The sequence below is a fragment of the Thermobia domestica genome, chromosome 2, assembly GCF_964235325.1.
Source record: "Thermobia domestica chromosome 2, izTheDome1.hap1.1, whole genome shotgun sequence".
In the NCBI taxonomy this organism is placed as follows: domain Eukaryota; kingdom Metazoa; phylum Arthropoda; class Insecta; order Zygentoma; family Lepismatidae; genus Thermobia; species Thermobia domestica.
Window position 1 is genome coordinate 354483407 of NC_137455.1, and position 13566 is coordinate 354496972.

The window sequence follows — 13566 nt, forward strand, 5'->3', positions numbered from 1 at the left end:
ACAGCATACAACAATTGAAGACACTTCCCCGTGAAATTCATGACTCATCATGAGTGGTTAATTCTATCTGTATTTTTAGAATTTAATAATAATGATGCACGTTCTTATTGGGTCACGTTTAGTTTTCAAACTGTCATAATGTCAGAATATGGCTGTTATACTTCCACCACGTTTTACTAAGCCTTCCGAAATATTCTGTATTTTTCAACTTATGCTATTAAGATATTTCAGAGAACGTGTGCTTTGAGATTACCATGTTACATCTGTGCTGTATATCACTATCTAGTGTTAAACTTACTACTTGCCGCCATAATTTTCTTGATTTTTTGTTAATAATAAATATCTCGTTTGTCTTTGTCTTGTTTCAGGACAACTTTATGATGATGGACGATGCTGTGTTGTGTATGTGTTTTAGTAGAGATTCCGAGATGTTGGCAACAGGTTCACAAGATGGAAAGATTAAAGTATGGAAGATTCAGACTGGACAGTGTCTCCGTCGCTTTGAGAAAGCCCACGCGAAAGGAGCTACGTGTCTTCAGTTCTCGAGAGACAACAGCCAGGTTCTTAGCGCCTCCTTTGATACCACAATCAGGTGGGTTTTTAAAAGTCGTAGAAATTTTATATTTATGGTGATTTTATGGGATTACATATTGTTTTTAACACTTTCGATCCTGGAAAATTTCAGCCCTCATTTTCCCCCTGTCCTGGGGTTTTTTGAGGGTTAGAAAAAAAAAAATACTGAAAACCTAATTTTCCAGATAGAAAGATGAAATGTGGTTTCTTGAAAGAAGAATAACCATTTGTCATGTAGAACAAAATTTAAATGCGTTGTGCACAGGAGGGTGGTGATGACGCCTTTTAAAGGACAATTTGCTGATCTTCTAATATACTCGTACGTGTAACGTGGAATAAAGTCATTTCTTTTAAGCCATACATACAAATACCCAAATAGAACGAGATGAATGAAAGAAGATGGTTATGAAAGGAGATAAAACCCAGTTGGTTCCTAAAATAATTTATTTATTTCGTTCTGCTTCCAAGATAGGGTTATGACATGTTTTCCTGGACACTATGACATGTTTTCCTGGACACACGATATAATAAATTCTACACAGCAATAGGACACACATAAACAAGAGAAATAAAGTGTGCATAAAACACTGAAACGTAAACAAGGAAATAGAGTACATGTCACAATAATTCTTCCTCTCGTCCGAGCGAAAACAGAATAACAGTGAACACTAAGGTTTTGATCAGTCATTACAGTTCTCATAAACCAAGTGCTTATGTGCAACCACGTGACCTCTGCAGGTCATGTGCTACCAGAATATGATAGATGAGACCTCACACGTTACAGGGTTGTCAACCTTACGTCTGATTTCCTAACTCAAGGTCGTCTAAAAAAAGAACAAACAAATAGAAGTCGCTAAGATGGTATAGCATCCCGCAGGACACTGAGAAATTAAAGGTCCGGATGCTATATCATTTCATAGGTACGATTGTGTTAATCACAGGTACGGTGGATTATGAATCATGTTTCTCTTAACTTTTCTTCTGTTCCTCCAACGTCTGCTATTACTTTTCCCGAACACTTAAAACTCCACTACATCGAGTTCTATTCCCGTGAGTTTCATTCCTCCCTTTATCTCTTTCATTTTTTTTTTTCTAGTGCCACTGATTTTCACTATTTATTCACATTCCACATTATTTAATCACTCTCTTCAACTTACCCAGTTGATTTTGTACTTCAATCTCATCTTTTCCCTTAGTTGAAGTTGTATATGCAAATAACCACCATTTGTTCTACTCGTTCCTTACATCTAGGTTTCATTTCTAACATCTTGTCTGTCACTGCTAGGAATAAACCGGGAAGAACTTGCTTCCGTATTCTACTCGGTCGTGATCTCAAACAACTGTGTGACTGTACTCAATTTACTTCTATAGCCAGGTTCTCAGCGTTGATATAGATTAAAAACTGGCAAAGGCACTGATATAATCCCGAATATCTCATGAATGTTTGAAAAATATTGCTGTAGGATCAAAAGATTACACAGAATCGCACCCGATAAATGCAATGATGTACTGATGAGAGCAAAGGGATTACCGCGACACGGGAATTCCTACAGACAGACGCAGAATTCACACACGTATTCTCCATTTGTGGGGGTTTCTATGCGTATAGTATTTGTTGCTTTTAAATTATTTATATGACTAAATGTGTAATATTGTTGTAATAATCAACTTACTACTTAACTTAGTTTTGTATCTTATTTCAGAATACATGGCTTGAAGTCAGGTAAAACATTGAAGGAATTCCGTGGTCATACGTCTTTCGTGAATGAAGTTGTTTTCACTCCAGATGGTCACAGCATTTTGAGGTAAATAGTAGATAAGTTTTCACCATACTCCATATCGTGTTTTCACATTTTGCAAACTATTGTAAAGTATTATCTCAAAACATATAATTAAAGACTATGACACACAGTTGATCTGTAGATGAATTACTCAACAGAACACTTCTGTTATATTTTTGGAAATATTTTAATCACTGCAGAAGTTTACGAGTCCAAGTTGCGAACATAATAATAATAATATAATACAGGATATTCTGAAAGAAATGAATTTTTTATTTATATCTAACGCATTACATAGTAGAGTGCAACAACGTGCCGTCAGTAAATGTGACGGGTCACTGGTAATGCACAACTTCAGTTGTAAACAGTGTTTTTTTGTATCAGAATATTTTAGTAGATAAACAATTCCTCGAAACGAAACCTCCTGGAAAAACATCAGAGACCCCTGCACATCTTTAAAGTAACAGTATGACTGCAGTATCATCCAAAGAAATCATCAGTCCATTTTTCTTTGAAGATCGACGTGAGAGTGCCGTCCGAATTGTAGGAGAATTTTTAAGTTACACGTTTTACGATTTTGAGGACTTCATTGCGGAATATGATTCCAACAAAGAGAAGATACGACCTACACCAAATAATGTGTCAAAAGAACGTAAAGTTGTATTTGGGAAGTACCCATCTATGTAAAGGAAGGATCTATTGCTTTCTGGGGGCTCAATTTAATCAATTGAACGACCATATTCAAGGTAAAATTATAAAGGACAAATTTAGGATAAACTTATAGCATGTACTTAGGTATTGTGGTTCATCTAATGTCATGCTTAGAACATGGCAGTGCAGAGAAGACGGACATTTATGTAATACAGTACTTAATACGGATTTTTAAGGATTTCAGCTTATTAACTTAAACTCAGAGATGCGGCTTATCCTGAATGAAATAAACAGAAATAAGTTTAAGTTGGCAATAATGATCGTGTGCCAGTTTAGTTTCTTTAGTAGTGATTTCCGAATTATTTCATTGAATTGTTGTATCAAACAATTTAGTTATCAGTTTTTATAACATACGAGGGAGGTATCGTAAAGTTTTAATTATCATAGTCAAAAAATCAGGATACAGGGATTGTTGTGATTTGTAGTTGGTAACCCCTCTCCATGTAGTCACCATCCAGATTTTTCACATTTCTCCCAGAGTTCCTTCAATTTACGAAAACCCTCATTGTAAAAGTCTGCACATTGTGCCTTAAACTACTCTTCCACCTCAAGAATCACGTCATCTGTGTTGTCAAAATGGCGACCTCGCAACGGATTCTTCATTTTAGGAAACAAGAAAATGTCACTGGGTGCGAGGTCAGGAGAACAAAGCGGATGCTGCAACACCTGGAAGCCATACGTCCTTGCTTTGTCGATAGTAACTTAAGATGAATGAGCTGGTGCTTCTGAAAAGGTGACGGTAAACGAGGAACACAGTGCGCAGATACCTAAGACATGTAAAGTTCGTCGTGGACAATTTTCCACACACTACCATAACTAAGACTAGTCTCATTCATAATCGGTTAGGTGGTTACACGTCTGTCTTGGAGGATTAAATACTCCACTTTCTTCACAGTGGCCGCATCGTCCGTCCCGGATGGTGTTCGAGGTCTTGGATCGCGTATAAGGAACATATGACCAGTTTGGAATTTACTTTTCCACTTTACAATGGTATCATAAGATGAACAACCATCACCATACACAGCCTTTATCTCGTCATGAATTTGTCGCATTATTACCCTTCAAATGCAGGAACTTTATCACACTGCGAGCCTCAGTTTTATCCATCTTGCACTTTGGTTATTTCTTACACTGTGTAAAAAAATAAATAAAATAAAATAAATCATTAGGACCTAATTTCCTTAACATCGTGCACATAAAAGCCAAACACAACACTGACAAAATTTCATCATCATATCTTAACTTCCTGGTGGTAAATAAAACTTTACGATACCTTCACATATATTTCTTGTTAAGTCGCCCGTACTCAAATAACTTGTAAGCTTATGTACCCTGAACTTAATTGTATTTGTTTTGCAGCGCCTCATCTGATGGTACAGTAAAAGTGTGGAGTATAAAATCAACAGAATGCACCAACACATTCAAATCCCTCGGGAGCAGCGGCAGTGGAGGAGATATCACAGTAAATAGCATACACTTATTACCCAAGAATCCGGAACATTTCGTTGTATGCAACAGATCGAATACAGTTGTCATTATGAACATGCAGGGACAGGTAACTAAAACTATTTGTAATTAATAAATGTATAAACAATTTCGGGTAGAATGCATGTCTAGACTGGTTTCTATTTAAATTGTATTCTTTAATCGGGTTAAGTAAGTTATCTCAGATTTCATAATAATTCTTGAATATTTTCCTAGTTTTTAATCCATGGCGAGGAATTTATCCTGATTAATTTTAATGGAGAAGATTAGAATTAATGTTCACCTTATAAATGATTCGGTAACATTTTATCTATATTACGCCGGAGTGGTCTATAATTCACTAACAATCCGTACTCACTACGTCATTGAATTGTATTGGCTCCAAGAAGGTTTTACGGATTTCAGGGATTGGAGCGAGTCTCTTTTTCAGCTAAAAATATCTTTTTGGGGGAGAGTCTCTATCAGTCTCTTAACATTGAAACATCGAATCTACTAGGTCTGTTTTTTTTCTCACCTCTTTTTAGTCAGATTGTTTGGATCGTAACCAATGTATTGGAAAATATCAGTCATTAGATAAAAAAAAATATAATAATGATGATGATGAACAGAAAACCACAAGGTAAATATAGTTGGTGTGTGGGGAGATTGGTAGGAAGAACCTTCTTTGTTTGTCTTACCTTTTTTTGTTCACTATAAGTGAATTTGCAACAGCTTATCCCTTCTTGGTGATTCAGTTTTTAATATTGCTCTTTGTTTCTTTTTTAGTTGCAATATTTTTATATTTATCTTTTGATAATCTTTCCGTGAACTTTTTCCAATGTATAAAACCACATAATTAATTTCAAAAGACACTAAAATATAAAATTTGGACTGCATTTATATTTGAAATGAGTTGTGGTTTTATACGTTAGATAGAGTTCAAGGAATGAATATCAAAAAAATGCTAGAATAATTAATGTATGTATTTGTAGGTGTGTCGTGAACTGAACAGTAAGCAGTGAAAAATACCATGAGGAAAGCAACGTTTATTTTAAAAATCAGGCACTGTACCTAAGTGTCTGATGAAGCCAGTATGGTCAGTTAGTTGGCGAAACTGTCACACATTTATTATTTTAAAAATAAACGTTGCTTAGCTCTGCGATTTGTATTTTTAGTGTAAGTTATTTAAGATAATAAGTATGAACTGGTTAACCATGGGGAAGTGTAAATTCAGGAATGATTGACTTCACGAGAAAGACAGCAATGAGTACCGAACATCTTAGACAGTAAAACACAGTGAATATGAAATGTTTAGTGAACCTTGTGCGTATGTTGTGAATGTTTCAAACAAAATATTTCACGCAGTTTTGCAGCAGCGTAGTGAAGGCACAAAACATAAAGAACGGCGTAGTGATATTTTAAAATACTAATAGATTATTATTCTCGTACTAGAACGAAGCATAAGAACTGTGTTCAATATTTTAATTATTCTGCTGTTCGGAATATGTGAGTAATTTCCAATGTATTTTGACTCTTAATTACAGATTGTGCGATCATTTTCTAGCGGTAAGAGAGAGGGTGGAGATTTCGTTTGTTGTACCCTGTCTCCTCGTGGAGAGTGGATCTACTGTGTTGGTGAGGATCTTGTACTCTATTGTTTTTCTACATCATCTGGAAAGTTGGAGAGAACATTGAATGTGAGTATAAGTTCTTAAAAAATATCAAACACAGAAACTTGGAATACACATTCACTTTGATGTTACACGCTCCTTATATTGGTTTTAATACTGTTGCAGCATATTCACCGTAATAGTATTTTTTTTAAAAAAATAAATAAAAACACAAGATATATTCTGAACACAATAATACAAAAATCTAACATCATATAAGCGAAAACTGAAATCACAATTTCCGGTTTGCCAGTTGAGGGAACACTGACGTGACATTTTTTGTAGTTTTGGTGCTTTATTTCTCAAGCTTCAACTAACTAGCCATTTGCTGTTAATTTGTAAAGGAAATCCACAACGGTGGATATTTCGGCTGAAGATATTTTAATGTGAAGATTGTTATATATATGCACCATCAGCATCAACAATCAAAATATTCACCATTCTGATTAACTTTCTGTTAATGGGTAGTTAAATTAGATTTGAGCAAAGTATCACGGAACTGGTCGTTCTTCTCTAAGTGTAATAAGCTGAGCAACTACCTTGTAAGTAGGAAGTCAAGATTCGAGTCTCAGCTAGTCCAGCGGTAGGATTTTCTGTATTATTACATCATTGTTGTGTCCCTACTGTCTCAAAAGTGTATATATTATAGTTGAGACAACTAATACATATCATTATTTTGTTTCCAGCATACATATCAAAATATACTGTCTATGAGTATGAGTTGGGAACTTCCAAATGAGTAGTTGGTATTCAAGTAAGATTTATTTGTGCCAAAATTACATCGTAAGAAACGAAAAATATGTATATAGCAGGCGTTTAATACAGTGCGATTCTTAAGTTCCCGAACTTTAAATTGAAATGATTCAGTTCTAGTCAAAGGAAGTAGTGGTGCACATTTTATACTTTTTTCACGAAATATATTTTATTTCTATTTTAACTAAATAGGCTTTACATTATCTTTACAAAACAAGTTCGAAATGTCCTCCATTAACCTTAAGATTCTCTATCACTGCGAAATTAAAATACCGCTAATTTTACAGTAATTATGTGATATCTTCGAATAGATAAAAGATAATCGAAAAGTGGATCAAAACGTCCCTAGACGATGTTATTTTGCATGAGGTACCGTTATCACGAGTCACCTAGTAGCTTTCCGTTTGCAGTTATTTAGAAACGCGAAAATAAATGCCGATTTTCTAAATGTCTGGAAATCAAAAGCAGATAAATGAGTCATGATAACGGTATCTCACGCAGAATAATATTGTCTAGAGAGGTCTTGTTCCACTTCTCGATTATCTTTTATCTATTTGAAGATATCACATAATTACTGTAAAATTAGCGGTATTTTAATTTCGCAGTGATGAGGCCTCTTAAGGCACAAAGTTACAGCTTTTTTCTGTGTTATCTGAGACGTCGCTCTTGTATCTTTTTATGTTGTACTGCAAACCTAGGAGCGTCATGGAATTTATGTGGCGCATCGTGTTCTTCAGATGACCGCATAGTAAGTCTGGTGAATCTGAATCGTGTGTGCTAGAGAAGCACAAATCTCTTGAAATCAGTTGTTCGTGGAGTATCTCGAACAAATCTTGTGTTTGATTTGTAACATCAGTGGCATATTATTTAACAAGGTATTTTCGGAAATTAAAATTAATATGATAATCTCTTTATATTATTATATTATATGTAAGACTGGTGTGTGTGTTGGCATCGGTCAAGCGGCGACTGCAGCGCCGGGCTGTTGGTGGTATGTTAGGGTAACTCCGTACTACGTGAAGAGCGTAGAACGGCAATATGAACAAAGTGAGCTGACGGAAATAGTGTAAAATGGCCAACTTCTCTGATTTCCAAAGAGGGCAAATTGTGAACTTTCCAAACCGGTGCAAATGACTTTTTCCTGGTGTCGCACGCCATTTAAATTTTTGACCTATTACTTTTAGTCATAAATTCTACATCAAATTCTACATATCTTATACAAATCAAATTTAAAAGAATATATACAGGGTGGGCCATAAGTCCCTTACCACCCCTTGTAAAATCCGTGTTCGTGGAAAATAGTGAACAACAACCATGTAGTAACATAGTAGGCTGAGGGGGAAGTCAGATTGTGATGATGACCAAGATGGCGGCCATCTTGAAAGCCGCCATCTTGAATTCACGTCAAGATTTTTAAATGGAAACATGGTCATGCGGCACATCATTTTAGGCTAAAATTTAAAGACAAACACAATGGTAAAATCGTTTTGTTGATATCTTAATTTTTTGAAAAGTTACAGGCATTTCAAATTGCTAATTTTACCTGTCAGGCATTGCCGAGCACGTGCTCTACGTAGCCCCCATTCTGAGTTATGCACAAGATAAGTCGTTCAACCCAATTGTCCATGACCCTCAAAAGAGTTTCTGGTGAAATATCGGCACAGGCTGCAAATATATCAGGGTGTCTACTGACCTGGAAAACCTTGAAAACCTGGAATTAGCCTGGAATTTACTTTTGGACCTGGAAAACCTGGAAATAGCCTGGAATTGGACGAGGAACCTGGAAGTTTTAAAATTGTTTTTAAAATATTGTTTTTGGAATTGGTATGGAATAAATATATTTTTGTAAAATGCAAGAAAGTTATATACTACAGCATAAGTTAAAAGCCAATAATAACTTATTCAGTGGAGACGTAGTTGAGAAAGACAGACGTAAGCAGGGTGCAGGCGGTGAATGTTTTTGGAAAGTAGGAATGTAGATCTAGAGAGTGCAGCTTAATATTAATAGCTCTTTAAGGAAGTTTTATCTGTTCTGAACATATGATTTCCTTTGTGAGATTTTAAGCAGCACTCCCTCCTTTGTATAATTTTGGAAATATAGGCGTCGGAAGTTCATTTTCCACACTTTCGGCACCTTTTAGCTCGGAAACTATGCGCCCTGGAGAAGAGTTAGAGGCTTTTTTTTCTTGTTTGGGTGCCGAGAATCATTTCTCGAAGTTAGTCGGTTTAATTAAGGTTCACCCCTGTATAGTATTCCTACATTAGGATATTTAAAGCTACTGCACATTTTTCTCAACCGGCCTTCTGGTAGGGGATATTTTAATTAAACATTTTCTTGTGTAAAATGTTTTGAGAATCTACATTTCAGTCAGTTTTTTCTTTTCATCTTGTCACTTAAAGAAACTATCACTTGCCATATGCATTCTCTAATTATAACCAGTTTTTGTTAAGAACTATATAAAATTGTATTAACTTATACGTGTTACAATAAATGTCACTCTACTGAATAGACCTGGAAAAAAAGGAAAAATAAACCTTGAAAACCTTGATAAAACCTGGAATTTGAAAACGAACATTTAGTAGACACCCTGTATATGTTCTTCCAGGTGTTCAAGATCCCGGATCTTTTCGGCGTATACCTTTGCTTTCAGATGACCCCACAGATAAAAATCGAAGGGCGTCAGATCTGGTGATCGCGCTGGCCATTCAATGGGACTACGGCGCCCAATCCAACGTCCAGGAAATTGTTCATCCAGATAGGTACGGACCTGTAATCCGTAATGCGGAGGGGCACCATCCTGCTGGAAAAAGAGTGGAAATGTGCCGTCCTCGGACAATATGGAAGGGAGGATGAGATCCCGCAATATATCCAAATACCGTTCAGCAGTGAGGGTACCAGGAATGATGAATGGACCAATTAATTTGGTGCCCCATAGACCACACCACACCATTAATTTGCCTGTACCTACCATTTTGCAAGGGTCAACCACTGAGGATTTGTCAGGGACCAATAGCGACAGTTTTGCTTATTCACTTCCCCAGTGACATAAAAATTGGCCTCATCGGAAAATAAAATTTGTGTGTGGAATGTGGGATCCGTTTGCAACTGTGCAAGGGCCCAGTCGCAAAATTGCACACGACGATCAAGGTCATCTTCAGATAGATGATGTTGAAGTTGCAATTTGTACAGATGCCACTTGCTTTTCTGTAAGATACGTCTGATGGATGTACGGCTGACACCACATTCCATGGACAGACGACGGGTACTGCGGTGTGGTGATGTAGCAAATGATGCCAGCACTGCTACTGATGTGGCTTCATCTGTTTTGGTCGTGGTCTTCCACACCTGGGTTTATCTGCTATGGAGCCAGTTTCCATGAACTTCTGGAAGAGTTGGGCTACACTAACATGGGACACAGAATGTCGATCTGGGTGCCTGGCATTGAATTCAGCTGCTACAGCCCTTTGGTCTCCTTCCTCCCTGATCAACTCCTTCCTCTCTGCTGTCGTTAGCGGCATAATTATTCACCTGCAACAACAGAAATAGTAGGGCAAAATTAGCAATTTGAAATGCTTGTAACTTTTGAACACATTAATATATCAACAAACCGATTTCACCATTGTCTTTGTCTTTAAATTCTAGCCTAAAATGATGTGCCGCATGACTATGTTCCTATTTAAAAATCTTAAGGTGAATTCCAGATGGCGGCTTTCAAGATGGCCGCCGCCATCTTGGTCACCATCACAGTCCGACTTCCCCCTCAGCCTACTATGTTACTACATGGTTGTTGTTCATTATTTTCCACGAACACGGATTTTACAAAGGGTGGTAAAGGACTTGTGGCTTGGGTCTAAAACGGCCAATGTCACTTTTTGGCAAAAATGAGATACTCTTCAATTTTAATGTCTATGAAGTGAATGTTTTCTTGCACAAGAAGAGCAAATGTCAACACGAAATCGTTTGGAATATATACAATTCATATTAATAGTTGCTTTTCTTGCACAAGAAAATATCCATTTATAGGTGTTAAAATTTGACGAACATCTAGTTTTTGCCAAAAAGACCCAAGCCAGATATATATATATATATATATATATATATATATATATATATATATATATATATATATATATATATCATATTTATTTATCCCAGGGGTAATATTACCCAACTATTGACTTGTTTTGTATTAAGTAACTAAATTTTAGTTTATTTTTTAAATGCAGATAGAGTATATATATTGAAGATCAACTATTCCTTAACACTATTCAATGAAGACCAATCAGTCTTCAAATTTGTTAGACACAAATTATTGACCATTCTCTCAAGCTGATTAGATTTATGTAGAAATCAGCCAAAGGGTGTAGAAGAGAATGGAGTTGATTTTTAAAAAAAAATCTCAGGACAGCATAGGTTTTTGGTTTTACCAGACGAAAGAAAATGTCAAGAAAGGTCGTAAGCTGGGTCTTCGATTCAGCCACACTTTTTCCCCTTTAAGCAAGAAAATGTTTTCGCACACTTTTATAGAACACGGGTGTATCACCCAGCAGTGGTCAGCTTATCACAGGTTGGGAAACCTTGGTTTAGAAGATAGGAAATATGTATAAACTGTTATTATAATCTTGCTTCAAAAAAGCCATTACTAGAAAATAACAAACATTATTCTAGGTATATTTGAATTTGAAATAATATGACCTGCATCTAAAGCAATAGTCCTTAGGGAACCAGTGTCTACCAGCCAGCTTATGACATTCATGCCTTTGGGTGATGCATGGTCAGCACATCATCTCTTCTCACCGTTAATGCTGGCTTTCTAGAAACGGAGTTTGCTATTACTTGTTTCTTTTTTGAGTAGCTCCCCAATTGTCCTCAAGATGCTGAGTGAATGCCGCAATGCCAACATCATTGGGTGAATGTGAACCCTCTTTTCTCTGACAAACCCAATATTACTTGACTTCGTTGATTTCACAAGAAGCGGTATTTCCGAACGGTTAAAGCGTTGGCAATACCTATGATCTGTTGCAGAAAATAAAGTTGTCAAAATCTCATAAGAAACTGATCAAAAATATTAGCTGATTAATTGCTAGTTCACACATCAAAATATATTTATATACTAAAGCTTTTCATATGTTTTTGTTTCAGATCCACGAGAAGGATGTTATTGGAGTATCACATCATCCCCATCAGAATTTGCTGTGCTCTTACAGTGAAGACGGCTTGTTAAGACTATGGAAACCATAAGACAGTGGACGATTTTTGTTTATGGGACTAATGCATTGTAAAATAGAAACAGAGTGTGACTTAATTATGGCATATCTTATAACAACAAAGTTGAGTGAACATTCCATGTGGTGAAGCTCGTATGTTATAACTCCTTCAGTGAACGTGTTACAAAAGCAAAATTGTGTTATTTTGTTACAGGTGTGTTCCTGTAAAAGTTCAAAGAGCGATTGGATTATATTGAATATGTTGTATTGTACAGTGAGTGAGTGGAGCCCCTCCGTATATGCCCTGTTGAGTTCAGTGAGGTAAATCAGTTCCTGTCATCCACTAAAGCAACATAATAAAACTGTAGAAGGATAATGAATGTGTTATTCGTTTCGTTAAGACATAAAAATAGTAACAATTTGTAAATTAATAACATGGGAATCAAAAACAAATGATCTTTATACAGGGTGGGGCAAATAAAAGTGGCCCAGAGAACAGAGTTCCAGGGTACAAAGAAACACAGCAAAGGAAAGGAAATAGATCGCTAACCTGCATATAGCAGATGTTGAAAATGACCACCATTTATCTCTTGGCACGTTTGGGCCCTGGTAAGCAAGTTGCAGAAGGCAGGTCGAAGCTGGGGTGCTGGAATTGTTGCAATCCCATCAGAAATGTTCTGTTGCAGTTCTTGAAGACTATGAAGGTTGTTGCGATACACCTTAGACTTGAGGTTTCCTCACAAAAAGTAATCGCACACGGACAGATCAGATGACCGGGGTGGCCAGCTAGGTAACTTTCCACAACAGACACCCTCTGCTGCACTGTGAGTACCATTTTCACGTGTGCACTGCTCAACTCACACTGACATAGCCCGCACTAAGATCTGAACCGGTGGTGTGCATACATGTGATGTGCGCGTCACGTGGTGTGGTTCCATGCATACATTCACGTCCAATCGTATCCACTCGTCCGGGCCACGTTTATTTGCCTCACCCTGTAGTATGCTACCTCGTGAGATTTTCTCGTAGATAAATTACGTGGATGGACTACCTATGAACTACATACACAAGTTTTCTACTAGGCCTTTCTATTATTACTATGATTTAAGACAGTGTACAAGAATTATTATCATTAGTGGTTAAATAATCGAACTACATAAAACCTGTTACGGCTAAGTCCGAAGAATTTATTTCCTTTTACTTTCCTATTTAATATTTTACACACAACAATGTTTTCCAGAAATATCAGGCTAAAGAAAGTGTAGATCAGTTGCGTAAAAAAAAAAAAAAAAAAAAAAAAAAAATCAAATTAAGGTATCAGCAAGTTCGTTTGTTGTATGCTTTTGAGGTACCTAGAAATTGTGTATTTAAAATTACAAAATAGATAAATAAAATCTATAAATTCA

At 36.4% G+C, this 13566-nt stretch overlaps 1 protein-coding gene across 1 annotated transcript in view; it reads left to right on the plus strand.

Moving 5' to 3' along the window:
- Positions 1-13566, plus strand: part of Smu1 (Smu1 spliceosomal factor) — a 42677-nt gene extending 29111 nt beyond the window's left edge. Inside the window, exons 7-11 of the mRNA XM_081749289.1 lie at positions 369-592; positions 2277-2378; positions 4425-4620; positions 6074-6226; positions 12096-13566. Coding sequence (XP_081605415.1) covers positions 369-592; positions 2277-2378; positions 4425-4620; positions 6074-6226; positions 12096-12194 — 774 coding nt within the window. The 3' untranslated portion in view covers positions 12195-13566. The remainder of the gene's footprint in view (positions 1-368; positions 593-2276; positions 2379-4424; positions 4621-6073; positions 6227-12095) is intronic.